Here is a 13306-nt window from a genome sequence, read left to right as displayed (position 1 = left end):
TTAAAAAAGAATTGCACTAATTAATAGGGGTGAGCAAGTCGGACCCATCAACCCGCTACACCCGTCAAACCCGTGAAAAACCGCCCCGTTGGGACCGGACGGATAGTTTCATCCATAGGATTGGGTCCTAAAATGGTGAAGAACCGTGGGTTTGGGTCGTAGACGGGTTCAATTTTTTTTAATACCCGTGAAACCCGTCCCGCCCCGCCATACAAAACGACGTCGTTTTGTTTACATTATATAGTATAATAAATTAATAATATTAATGAATAAATAAAGTATCTCTAGTGTATCAAATACATAAATCAACTAAACTATAATTGTGGAAGTAATAGCTATAAAGATTATGAAAATCTCTAAGAAAATGTAGGAAAAAAAGCATATATATACAACGGTCAACACACGGCAGAAAAAAAAGGAAGAAAAATGGTGTTGAATGGAGGTGAATAGCGTTGGTTGTGCTTGAAAAAGTTATATTTATTTTATTTAAATTTTGTCTTTTAAGTTATGAATTAGTTATTTTTAGTTTTATATTAAGTTTTATTTACTCTTGACATTTACATTATTTATGTTTGGTTTCAATTTAAAATTTAGGTTATTCATTTTAGTTTCTAATTATTCTCCCGTAAAACTTATAAATTATATATTAAAAAAAAATAGTTTAGACGATAACGGGTTTCAACCCGTAAAGGTTGGGTCCTACTACAAACCCGCCATGGACCCGCCTATCGTAAACCCGTTAAAAACCCACAAGTTTGGTTCTTCAAAATCAAGAACCGTTGTTAGACGGGACGAGGGCGGGTTTTGATACAACCCGCGGGTTTATGGCCCGCGCACACCCCTACTAATTAAGGGCATCTCCAACCGATTGTGGTCGCTACTTGATTTCCGATCAATTGGACAGTTAAATAAATAAAAATCACTCAATGCACATTATTTAACAATAACAACAACAACAAGTATTATATTATTAGATCATGAAAATATTTAAATGGTCAAGTTAAAGTTTTTCTAATTATTTAAAGTTAATAAAAAAAAAATTAATTTAAAATATTATTATTAAATGAGAGTGGTGTGAAAAAATTGTAAAGTAAAACTAGAATGTGTGGGGATATAAATATTAAAATAATTATTTTCACCAAGTCTAAACTTTTGATATCACTATGTAAGTTTGCTATTTTCAAGTGCAAACTCCTTGTTCAGATGATAAAAAATGAGTTTAGACATGAATTGGGAAGTTTTTCCAGTGACAATTATATTATCTCGGTGAACAAGTGAAAGAAGAATATATATTATCATCGTAACTTTAAATTAAAAAGAGATTAAATCAACATAATTATACATTGAAAACTAAAAGTATATAGAAAGACAATAAAATAATTTATCAAACTAAATTAAATATGCTCGAAAATCCCTTGATTAAGGCTACGATACTTGAGGCAATTAAAATAAGAACAATGTAGTTGCTATATATAAAACCCAATCATCTTCGTCATTATATATATACACTAATATAATCCTACTCTCTATCGCGAATTATGCAGTTGACTTCAATACTTATCATTTTACATACATTACTTAAAAGGAACAATAACATATTTGATATGCCTAATTGGGCCAGCCCAATGGGCCTACAATCTCTTTACCTATTGGGTCACGAGCCCAATATCTAAGACTATTATCACCGAGGCCCAATCACCTTCAAATAAGGTTTGGGCCCAACAATCTCATCTAAGCTATAAATAAAGGTTTGAACTCATTCCTCAATGTACGTCCTATGAACTTGAGCAATACTATTAACTGTATTCTCTGGACTATTTCCTATGATCAGCACGTCTGACTTGAGCGTCGGAGGGGTTTCCGCCGGATCAACCTCCGGCCTAGTTTACGTGTTCTATGATCGCAGGTACCTCAGGATCATCAAGTTGTCAAGCTACTGATCCGCTTTGCTCTCCCAGTTTATTTTGTACACTACCTTAGGTGATCTAAGTAATTAGCATCATCAATATTATATCTCAAAGTACCCTCACTTATTATGCATGTGATGCAGATTGGGTTGGTTGCCCATGAAAATAAGAAGCAGAATTACAGTGCCTAATTCAGAATTAATTCAAGGGTATTTGAAATTAAATGTATTGAAATATTTCAATAATAAATAATATAATATAAAGATTGATTGAAAGTAGCTGAGGGCCGGGGCATTATCCCAAAATATTTTTTGGAAAATGTGCATGTAAAGTACGTAGCACCAATATCAATATGTAAATATTTCAACGACTTTTAATCCATTATTAATTACCCCGAAATATTAATAGTAAAAAAGTAAATATTTTAAAACTACTAGGATCGTGTGAATTAGATGGTTCAACGACTCGAAGACTTTATAACATAATCAGTATATCCCAAGTGTTTGAAAGTCAAAGAAACGTGAATCACCTTTTAACCAAGTAGCATATTTGTCATTTTTAATCAAGTTCAATTTGCAAAATTCTTAATTCCAATTCTCATTTGTTCCATCAAAGATTTTTATTTTCTTTTTGTACCTATAGTAGAAACAAAAAAAAAAAAAAAACATTTGTTCATAATAAATTTCAGATTTTAAAGGAATAAAAAGTTATAATTTCAATAGAATTCCTAGATTTTGTAAATATGAAAATTTCTCTATGTTTATATAAAAAAGAAAAAACGAATCGAAAAATGCAAGGGTGTACTATTACATTTCTAATAGTGGTATTATCTTTGATTGATTGTTCTCATCGGATCTCAGGTTCTCTATTGCACTCCCGACGAATTAGAATGTGGCGGGAGAGAAGCTGGAAAATGTTCAATCGATAATGGGTCAATTCTCACCTTACTAATAATAATATAAATTTGAAATGACACTTTAAATTAGATGAAGGAATATATAGATGAGTCTAGCTCATTCTTGCTTGAAGAGGTGTGCACTTTTCCATTTTCTTGTAGAAAGAACTTTTTCGGAAAAAACTCTTGCAAAGTCACGTTTTTCAGAACCGAATTCCATGAAGACTTCCTCGAAGCATCACCACTCGTCTTTGAGTCTATGTTTGAATTTATAAGAAATTTATGCCATCGATTTATTGGGATTTTTCTTTTTTTTTTTTTTTTTTTTACACTGTCGTTGACTTTTTCCTTTCCTTTTATTTTGACTTTTCCGCTACTCAACAATTTAAATAAATAAAAAACAAAAGTCAACGCAGTTAATGTGACTTTCAACATCGGTCAATGGTCGCAAAAAAAGAAAATCAATCGGAAAAAAAAAGTCAACCCAGTTAAAGAAAATCAACTTCGAAAAAAAGTTTTTTCTACAAAAAAAAAATAAAAAAGAAATCAATGGCGATAAAAAAAAGGGGTTATTGGTCAAATCGGCTAATTGGTGAAATTGAGATCAAATTAGGGTTTTTTGAAATTTTTGAAAAATCTCAAATTTTGTCAAAGAAAAATCTCAAATTTAGTCATAATTCAACTGTTGACCGTTGCTTATTGACGGTCAAACATAACGGGGACCCAATATGTTAAAATTTAACAACATTATAGTGCATTTTGTTGAGGACTAGAAGTAAAAATCGTGCAAACTTGAGGACCAAAACTATAATTATCCCAGAGTTTGTACATATCTTCTACTATTAGGAACGGCAATTGAGCCGGGCCCAATTGAAGCCCAATGAGTCGGCCCCGTTATATTTGAGTCGGGCCTATATTTTAGTGAGCCAGACAGAGTATCTTACTAAATTCGATTTATTTATGAGTCGAGTTTGAGCGTACTGTGGCTCAACCCGAATAAGACTCAATCGATTAAGTTACTAATAAAATGTATAATACATTTATTATTTTAATGATATAGCTCAACATAAAAGTTACAATCGTATAAAATTATTTTATTTTGTAAAAAAAGGAGTTAAAAATAGAAGGAATTAAGTGGTGGCGGTAGCAATATGTAAAATAAAAATCAAATGCAATATACCTATCAATACCCAGGCAAATTGCTAAAATTTATCATCAAGCTTTGAGAATATAAAACGTTTAACCAACCCTCATTAGGAGAGTTGGTACCTAGCCTTTACCAATAGGGTAACGGTCTAGGGTTCGAGTCCCCCCCTCCCCTACTTCCCCTTGTAATGGACTTGAATTTACTCAAAAAAAAAAAAATATATATATATATATATATATATATATATATATATATATGATGACGTAAAAAATAAATCACCTAATGTGTTGAAGCTGGGAGAGCAAAGTAGGTCACGTGCTCACGAGCTAGATAGTCCTAAGAACTTTAATTTGCTCTAGGATCCTGCGAACAGAAAACACATAATCTAAGCCGGGGGTTGATCCGGCGGAAACCCCTCCGACGCTCAAGTCAGACGTGAAGATAGTTGGTAATTGTAGAGAGAATTTCTCAAGAAGAATTGATTGAATAATAATAACGTACCTTCATTCGATGAATTTAAGTTCTATTTATACTTTATTGATTGGGTCGAGACAATTTATCGGGCCCAACCTTATTTGGGTTTGATTGGGCCTCTGTAGAAATAACTATTAAGTTGGGCCTGTGGTCCAGTAAATGTGGGCTATTGGGCTGGGCCAATAGGTATATCATTAAGCCCCCCACTCTCGAATCGATGTGGGAGCGAATTGGAGAGAGGTGCCGGATCGTGTCGAGAGTAGAATTGGATTTCAAATACTTGTTTGTGTCGTTGAGGTGAGGATAATAATAAAATTTTATTATTATTTTTGTTGTCCCATCGGTGAGCGGATTCATATTTAAAGTGCTTTAAATATAAATTTGTGCGTATGAGTAGGTAATTCCTTTTGAAAGCAGGAGAGAGGAGTATTAATTACCACGTCGAATAAATATGGGTGAGTAATAATATTTGTTATTTTATATATCTCCGTAACATATTTTGCACCATATACTCCGTTGTAGAAAATAATATATTCTCTGGGGTGAGAAGATCCTCAGATAGAAGGATTTATATGTCCCAAACGGTGAAGGCGAAACAGTTGAAAATTATCCTGCGAAAGCCGATTGTAGAAACCGAGATGACCTTTGGAACCGTAGGGAAGGTAATTGGGTCGAGTTCTGGTAAAAAAATTGCACCGGAGAAAGAAATCGCGCGTACCGATTGCACGCGATTAGGTTTATCCGGAGAAATTGCTGCAGAACCAGTAGACGAAGCCGCACGGCTCGAAGATGTGAGGGGAGCCGCGCGACTCGGCTCCGCGCGAAGTGGAGCCGCGCGATCTGTGTGTGGAGGTGAAGCCGGACACGGAGCCCGGAGTGGAGAGAGAGTGGTTAATTGGGCTGGGGTGGGTGGTAGTGGGGTTGGTGGGGGTAGGGAGGAGAGAGAGAGAGAGAAGGAGGAGGTAGGTGGGGTTGGTAGGGGTAGGGGTAGGGAGGAGAGAGAGAGAGAGAAGGAGAGGGGTAGGGGGGGTGGTCGCTTAAGTCGAGTTCTTCTAAGGAGTCGGAGGGATCCGAGGGATCCGAGAGTGATGTAAATCCGGATGGAGATGCGGGAGATGGTGATGATATTCCACGAGAAGATGTCATTATAGATAAAAATAAAGGGAAGAAAATAAAACCACTTAATTTGAGTTTGGTGGATTATGATACTTCGTTAACCGAATCTCAATTCGGTATTCTCCGTCAGCTAGTTGGGGCTCCGAGGAATATTGAGATGCTCTTACCTAAAAAAGGTGAACGATTGTATGCACCCCCCGTAGGGTTCCACACCCAATACGTCGCATATTTGACATGTTCCTCGCAGATTGTGCCTCACTCCACTCTTTTGAATGTATGTGAGGAATTTCGGATAGGATATAGTCAATTAACTCCGAACGTGATTCTCACGTTCGAAGCTTTTCGACAAAGAATGATCGAAGTAGGATTACCGATTAGTGTTGAGATGTTCAAGGCCTTGTTTACCCTACATCGTTCAAGTGATTTACCCTTCTTCTGCACACATCCTCGGGTTCCTTTCAGATTTTTGAAGAGTATTGGCTTGAAGTGGGATAAATGGAGTACTTTATTTTTTTATGTAAGGGCTCCGACGTCTGATGTTCCGCTTGTTTGGAATCCGGTATGCGAATCTTTTAAGATAATGAAGAATATGAAGAAACGTATTAAGGAGTCGGGGTTGTGTGCTTTGGAGTTCGATCCGAGTTGTCTTATTCCAAAGGGTCGGGCGCCTACACCGTTGCGTGTAGTCTACATGTTTTATGCATTTGTGCCTTATTTTGTGTTGTCTCTGCCATTCTAATAAATTTTTTTTTTTTTTTTTTTTTTTTTTTTTAGATGGGTGTATTGATTTTGCGGCTCTTCGGAAGAAAGCTACTGGAGGTGCGAAAAAGCAAGCGAAGAGGGATCCTTTGAAGCAAGCGAAATCAAGTAGTAGCAAATCGCGTGAAGTGACCCGCGTGGAGGCTCCGCATGCAAGCGGAGATGATCGTGATCATAATGTTGAGGGGGATGAGTTGGATCGATCGGTTAATAATGGGAAGGATGAGATGGTTGAGATCGAGTATGTGCCTGCACCGAAACGGCCTCGAGTGGATCCTGAGGTTTCTCATGTGCCTCCAGGGGGTGCAGGCAAATGCTTGTTCACGTATGGGGTGAACCGAGAGGGGAAGGATTCTTTTTGGGATACGACCGATCATACTATCGCGCTGAAGAAGACTGAGGGTTTCGTTGGGGAGTATGACCGAAGTCGGATGTCGGGTAAAGGTCGTGCTCATATGCTTTCGTTGGCTGGCGGAGACATGTGTCGGGTAAATATTTGTTTAATTTAATATGTTTTCGTTTTAGATTATAAGTCTCCATACTCTAATATTTTCTGTTTGAATTTTGATATAGCTTATAGCTACGTGGAGGTATCTAGTGGAGCAGGAGGAGCAAGTCGAAAAGACCCATGATGAGGAGCGTGCTGGTTGGGAGGCAAGGGAGAAAGAGCTAAAGGCTCAATTGGAGGCTGCGGAAACCAAACTAGAGGTGGCCGAGACTCTGCTCATTCAGAGGACCGATGAATTGGAGATTAGTAGGAGCGAGACCGAGGCGAGTAAAATTGAACTGATGAAATTAGATCGGTGCTATGACGAGCTGAAGGAGAAGTATGATGCCGAGAAGTTTACGGGGAAGAGGTTTTTGGCTTCTTCGGCTGGAGCAGCTTATAAGGAATCGGTTATGTTAGAAGGGGAACGTCGCTTTCAGAAGAGTGATATCTGTCGAGCTATGATCGAAGATCGAGCAATAGCTGGGGTTTATGCTCCTTTGGTTAGGACGTGTCGTCAGTACTTACGCAAGGTTGGAGGAATTGACGAGAAGATTATTCGAGGTATGGAGGAGGACATTCCTGATGATGGGGAGGATATTGATGTCGAGTGTACTGAAATTGCCTCGGATGCGGAAGCAGATGATCGAACTACCGAAGCTACTTCTGCTCGGAAAGTGTAGTTTGGTGTGATGTTGTTTTTATTTTCCTTAGAAGAAGACTTGGTTTTTTATTTTTATTTTTATTAAGTGGGTATGTCCACTAGTATTTTTGCATGCTTCATGACTTGGTATTTGTTTGCACCTTGAGACGTTGATTTTGCTATCAAAGTTATTGTTTCTTTTTATTCATTGATTTCGCACTAATGTTTTGCATATAGCATTGTTCGAGATATTCTTGATGAGGGGATCAGTCTCTCAAGATTTTTTTTTTATAATTTTTTGGGATCGTGCCCTTTATTTTGGACCTCGTAGGTCGGAGTATTATTTAGTCCATGGCCACGTTTTAAGCATGAGGACCCTGAAAATCAAAATAGAGAGACGCAGATAATCCAGCTGGCCAGGCTATATGGACTATCTTAATTTCTCTAAGTGTTTTTAGGGTTGAAGTGAGATGAACCCGTCGTAACGGTTAAGTAGTATATGAACAATAACTTTGAGAGTAAAGTAAAAACTTGATTTAATCATTAATAAGAAATGCGAATTGTCATAAGCTTCCGTGAGGCGAAGGGAAATAACTCGTAAAAAACAAATAAATCGAACTATTGAAAAGTAATCTATGTGACTATAAGAGATTTTATTCTTCTTCCACGTCTTCCTTGTGCTCATCCGTGCTTGGTGTAGGGTAGTATGTCTACTGTCTTTTGGTGTCTCTTTGCCTGAAAAGTATCGGGGTAAAAAAAAATTCAAGTACTTGTATTGAAGACTTAATAGTTTCATAAGTTGGAGTGATGCGTATTTGGGATCACGTACTCAATATTGGGACTTTTTCTGTTCCTCGCATTCCGAGATATGAGAACAACTCATGAGTTGCGGTGGATTGCTGCGCGACCCTGCCTGTCAAAGGAGATGGCGTTATTGTTTAGTATAGAGACCCACTAATGTGCTTGTGATATGACTTAGTAAAAGTGGTGTTACCCTTAGTGAGATAGTACAGAGTATCTTCTCTCTTTGGGTGAATGGTGGTCGGTAAGCATCCTCTCGTAATTGGCTCTTAATCTGTAAGAAGATGATGAGACGTGTTATGGAAGGTTGATGTAGATAATATCACTAGCCCCCCAGTTTGGGAGGGATGTTTACACACCTCGTTATGGAGTCCCTTCTCGAGCTTTTAGAGACATTTTTGCATGAAGAGAGACGTGGAAGGTTGTGAAGCCTGCAAGGCGACTTTCGTATGAGGAAGATGTAGATGTAAACTTAAACAAATTTGATTTAAGATGGATGTATACCTCAAGCGTAGAACCTTTTGAGATTCCCTATATTCCAGGTTCTGGGTATAGGGTGTCCGTCGAGGTTCTCGAGACGATATGCTCCATTGTTAATCACTTGTGTGATTTTATATGGTCCTTCCCACTTCGGGTCGAGTTTACCGATTGGGCGTGAGGCTTCGGCTTTGCGGAGAACTAAATCTCCTACTTGGAAAGAGCGAGGGCGGACTTTGGAGTTATAAACTTTCGCCATGCGACTCTTGTACATTTGCTGTCTGATGGATGCAATCTCTCTTAGCTCGTCGACGAGATCGAGGTTAGCCCTCATTGCTTCTTCATTCTCCTCTGGTGAATAATTGATGACTCTCCAAGAGGGTTCGCCAATCTCTACGGGTGCTACAGCCTCTGTTCCAAAAGCTAGGTTAAATGGAGATTCTCCTGTTGCTGTTCGTGGGGTTGTTCGATATGCCCACAGAGCATTGGGTAATTCTTCAACCCACTTTCCCTTGGCACTTCCAAGCCTTGTCTTGAGATGTTGAAGTATCGTGCGATTGGTTACTTCAGTTTGACCATTTGCTTGGGGGTTTGCCACCGAAGTGAAGAATTGCTTAATAGATAAGCCAAGGCACCAACTCTTGACTTTGTCTCCACAAAATTGTGTTCCATTGTCCGAAATAATGGAACGGGGAATGCCGAAGCGGCACACAATGTTTTTCCAAAGGAATTGGATGACATCTTCTTCTCGAATGCGAGCTAAAGGTTCTGCTTCTACCCACTTGGTGAAGTAATCTACAGCTACAATGAGGAACTTGCGTCCTCCTGTTGCTGGTGGAAAAGGACCGACCAAGTCAACTCCCCATTGAGCGAAAGGTATGGGACTGTCAATCGGTTGCATCAATGCTGCGGGGAGATGAAGGATGTTAGCGTGTTGTTGGCAAGGCTTGCATCTCTGCACTAGTTTTTTCGCATCTTCATGCATGGTGGGCCAATAGTAACCTTGTCTCAATATTTTGAGAGCTAAGTTTCTTCCACTTAAATGATTACCACAAATGCCTTCATGTACTTCCCGAAGCACATAGTCTGCTGCTGATGGGTTAAGGCATTTAAGATAGGGGGAGGAGAACCCTCGCTTGTAGAGATCTTCACCTATCATTAGGAAACGGGCTGCCCTTACCTTTATTTTCTTCGCTTGGGCGATGTCAGTCGGAAGTTCCCCGCTTTTGAGATAGTTTGTAATGGGGGTGATCCAACAGGGTTCGCTCTCTTCAGCGCAATTCACTCCGTCGGTGGAGACTATTTCTGGTTGGGAAGCCGTGAGGAGGGTGATTTTCCGGCTTCCAATGCTTGCCATGGAACTACCAAGTCTAGCCAACTTGTCTGCATCAATATTGTTGGCTCGTGGTACTTGCTTTATCTCGTAGCTATCCAATTTTGAGAGGAGGGTAAGTGCAAGAGCAAGGTACTTTGCCATGGATTCTTCTTTGGCTTCATAGTTCCCAAGGACTTGGTTGACCACCAACTGGGAGTCGCTGTGTACTATGAGTTTGCGAGCTCCAGCTGCTAAAGCGAGGCGGATACCAGCGATCAAAGCTTCATATTCGGCTTCGTTATTGGAGGCTTTGAAATCAAACCGTTTAGCATACTCGAATTCATCGCCATCTGGGCTTGTTAGTACAATACCCGCGCCTCCTCCTGTAGCGGTAGATGATCCATCAACATTGATGGCCCAAGTGGGTATGGATGTGCTCTCTTCCGATGTAGTCATCTCTACTACAAAGTCTGCTAGGATTTGAGCTTTGATGGCTGGGCGTGGTTTGAACTCAACCCCATATTCACTTAGCTCTATAGCCCATTTAGCTAATCGTCCGGAAGTCTCGGGACTTCTCAATATTTGTTTAAGGGGATAGTTGGTGAGAACTATCACCTGGTGCGACTGGAAGTACGGACGTAACTTTCTGGCTGCATTGATGAGCGCGAGAGCAAGTTTCTCCATATTGGTGTAACGGTGCTCTGGGCCTTGGAGAGCTCGGCTTATGTAATATATCGGTTGGTGACCTTTTTCACCATCCCGAATGAGCACTGCGCTAATGGCATCAGCAGAAATGGCCAAGTATAGGAAAAGAGTATCTCCCGGCTGGGGCTTCGTTAGTAGAGGTGGGGAAGTGAGATATGCTTTCAATTCTGTGAAAGCTCTTTGACAGTCTTCATTCCACTCAAACTTTTTCCCACCTCTTAGTATCTTGAAGAAAGGAAGACCCTTATCAGCCGATCGGGATATAAATCGGTTTAAGGCTGCCAAACAACCATTAAGTTGTTGGACCTTCTTAATCGATGTGGGAGGGGCCATGGAGGTGATAGCTTCAATCTTTGCTGGGTTGGCTTCAATTCCCCGTTGTGATATCATATACCCTAAGAATTTTCCGCCTCGAACTCCAAAAGAACATTTTAGGGGATTGAGCTTCATCTTGTATTTACGTAAGATGGAGAAGCATTGACTTAAATCGGTTAGGTGATCCGCGACTTTAATACTCTTGACAAGCATGTCATCAATGTACACTTCCATGTTCTTACCAATCAAGTCCGCGAACATCGTGTTCACCAGGCGTTGGTAAGTAGCTCCTGCATTCTTGAGACCGAACGGCATAACTCGATAGCAATAGATGCCTTGGTCAGTAATGAAACTAGCTCTCTCTTGATCTTCTGGGGCGAGCAATATTTGGTTGTATCCTTGATATGCATCAAGGAAGCTGAGAAGTTCGCACCCTGAGGTTGAGTCTATGAGCTGGTCGATCCTTGGTAAGGGAAATGGATCCTTCGGGCATGCCTTGTTGAGGTCGGTGAAGTCTACACATAGCCTCCACTTGCCTCCGGGTTTAGGTACTAATACCACATTGGATAACCACTCGGGATACTGAACCGATCTAATGTGGCCTGCCTCTAAGAGTTTTGCCACTTCCTCTTTGATATGTTTGTTGCGCTCAGGACCGAAAGTCCTTTTACGTTGCTTGACCGGTTTCAATCTTTTGTCAACGTTTAGTCGATGCAATGCTACTTTCGGAGGAATTCCCGTTAGATCTTGAGCTTTCCAAGCAAATACGTCTCCATTTTGCCTAAGGAAGTTAACTAGCTGATTCTCCACTTCTTGATCTAGATCAGAGCCAATGCGGAGAAGCTTAGAATTATCTCCGGGTATGAGTTCTACTGATTTGAGCTCTTCAACCGCGGCTAGCTTGGCGGTGTCGTCGGGTACACTGATTAGGATTTCTTTATCAGCTTCGATGACTGCGTTGACCCATTTTCGCTTATCTTGTCTCGGGGTGTCGTCTCCTTTCCCTAGAGGAATAGGTCTCTTAGATGGTTCACGTAGAGCTCTTGCATAACATTCTCGAGCGAGACGCCTATCTCCAAGTACCTCTCCCATCCCGTAAGGAGTGGGGAATTTCCACTTTTGGTGGTAAGATGAAGGCACAGACTTGAATGTATGGATCGCGGGCCTTCCCACGATGATGTTATAAGGGGATGGTTTGTCGACGATAAGGAATTTTATCATTTTCGTCACTCGACAAGGATCTTCCCCTAAGGAGATGGGTAACTCTACTTCCCCCATGGATAAAACACCTTCTCCCGTGAATCCTTTCAGTGGTGTAGTGATGGGACTGAACCGTGCGTTGTCTATGCCTAGCTGCTTGAATGTGTGGAGATACATAATGTCGGCTGAGCTCCCACCGTCCACTAATATCTTTTTAACTATGAAATTGGCCACCGTTGCTGTTATCACTAACGCATCGACATGATCTTCATCTGGACGTTCAAGGTCCGAGGAGTTGAAGACTATGCCATGATCAGGTCTTCGTATTTGATAGACGGATGCGGATGGAGAAGCATGTTCTTGATTCATACGTGCTGATCGAGCGAGGGTGCGTCTCGCATTTTGTGAGTCGCCACCTGCCGGTCCTCCGGAGATAAAAGAGATGATTCCTCGGGTGGGTTGGTTATCATTGTTATCTGGGTCGCGCCGATGACCTCCCTCCTCTCGTCGTTGCTGTTGATCTCTATTGTTATCTCGGCGTGGAAGATCATCGCGGCGCTTATTTCGAGGCTTATCAATGTATTCGCTCAAGTGGCCTTGCTTGATCAACCTCTCAATCGCCAATTTGAGTTGCGCACATTCCTCGGTAGTATGCCCTTTATCTTTGTGGAATCGACAATAGCGATCCGATTTTTCTCGTTTTGCATTGGGTTGCATTGGGCGTGGAGGCTCTGCCAGACCTTTTTGTTCAATCACATGAAGTATTTCAGTGAGACGAGTATTGAGTGGAGTGAATCGATTATAAGTTGAAGATGATTGGCCTTGAGGCGGGGGTGGAGGACGTCGATCATCTCGTCTCCTAATATCCGGGCGTTCATCTTCTCTCTTCCTCTTGGGAGGAGCATTGGCAGAAGCTTCCTCTATGCGTATGTATTTTTCAGCTCGATTTAACAGCTCATCTAAGTTGCCAGGAGGTCTTCCTGCGATAGATTCTTTGAACCTACCCGACTTCAGGTTTTGCTGCATAATCCCTGAGAGCATATCTTGTCCTACACTGGGAACTTC

At 40.6% G+C, this 13306-nt stretch overlaps 1 protein-coding gene across 1 annotated transcript; it reads left to right on the top strand.

The window, feature by feature from the left end:
* Positions 1–6509: 6509 nt before the first annotated feature.
* Positions 6510–7479, top strand: LOC105950271 (uncharacterized). The gene is made up of 2 exons (XM_088826872.1): positions 6510–6786; positions 6872–7479. The coding sequence occupies exons 1-2, from the start codon at positions 6526–6528 to the stop codon at positions 7466–7468; spliced, it is 858 nt and encodes a 285-aa protein (XP_088682998.1). The 5' UTR covers positions 6510–6525; the 3' UTR covers positions 7469–7479.
* The last annotated feature ends 5827 nt before the right edge of the window (positions 7480–13306 follow it).

The sequence above is a fragment of the Erythranthe guttata genome, chromosome 12 (assembly GCF_056151865.1).
Source record: "Erythranthe guttata isolate IM_541 chromosome 12, IM_541, whole genome shotgun sequence".
In the NCBI taxonomy this organism is placed as follows: domain Eukaryota; kingdom Viridiplantae; phylum Streptophyta; class Magnoliopsida; order Lamiales; family Phrymaceae; genus Erythranthe; species Erythranthe guttata.
The sequence above is the reverse complement of the archived record's forward strand: the minus strand, read 5'-3'. Positions and strand labels throughout refer to the sequence as shown.

Bases quoted from the DNA above. Each gene is read 5' to 3' on its own strand.
- LOC105950271 (XM_088826872.1), top strand. From the start codon at position 6,526: ATGGTTGAGATCGAGTATGTGCCTGCACCGAAACGGCCTCGAGTGGAT. The intron at 6,787-6,871 runs GTAAATATTTGT...ATTTTGATATAG, and splicing joins CTGGCGGAGACATGTGTCGG to CTTATAGCTACGTGGAGGTA.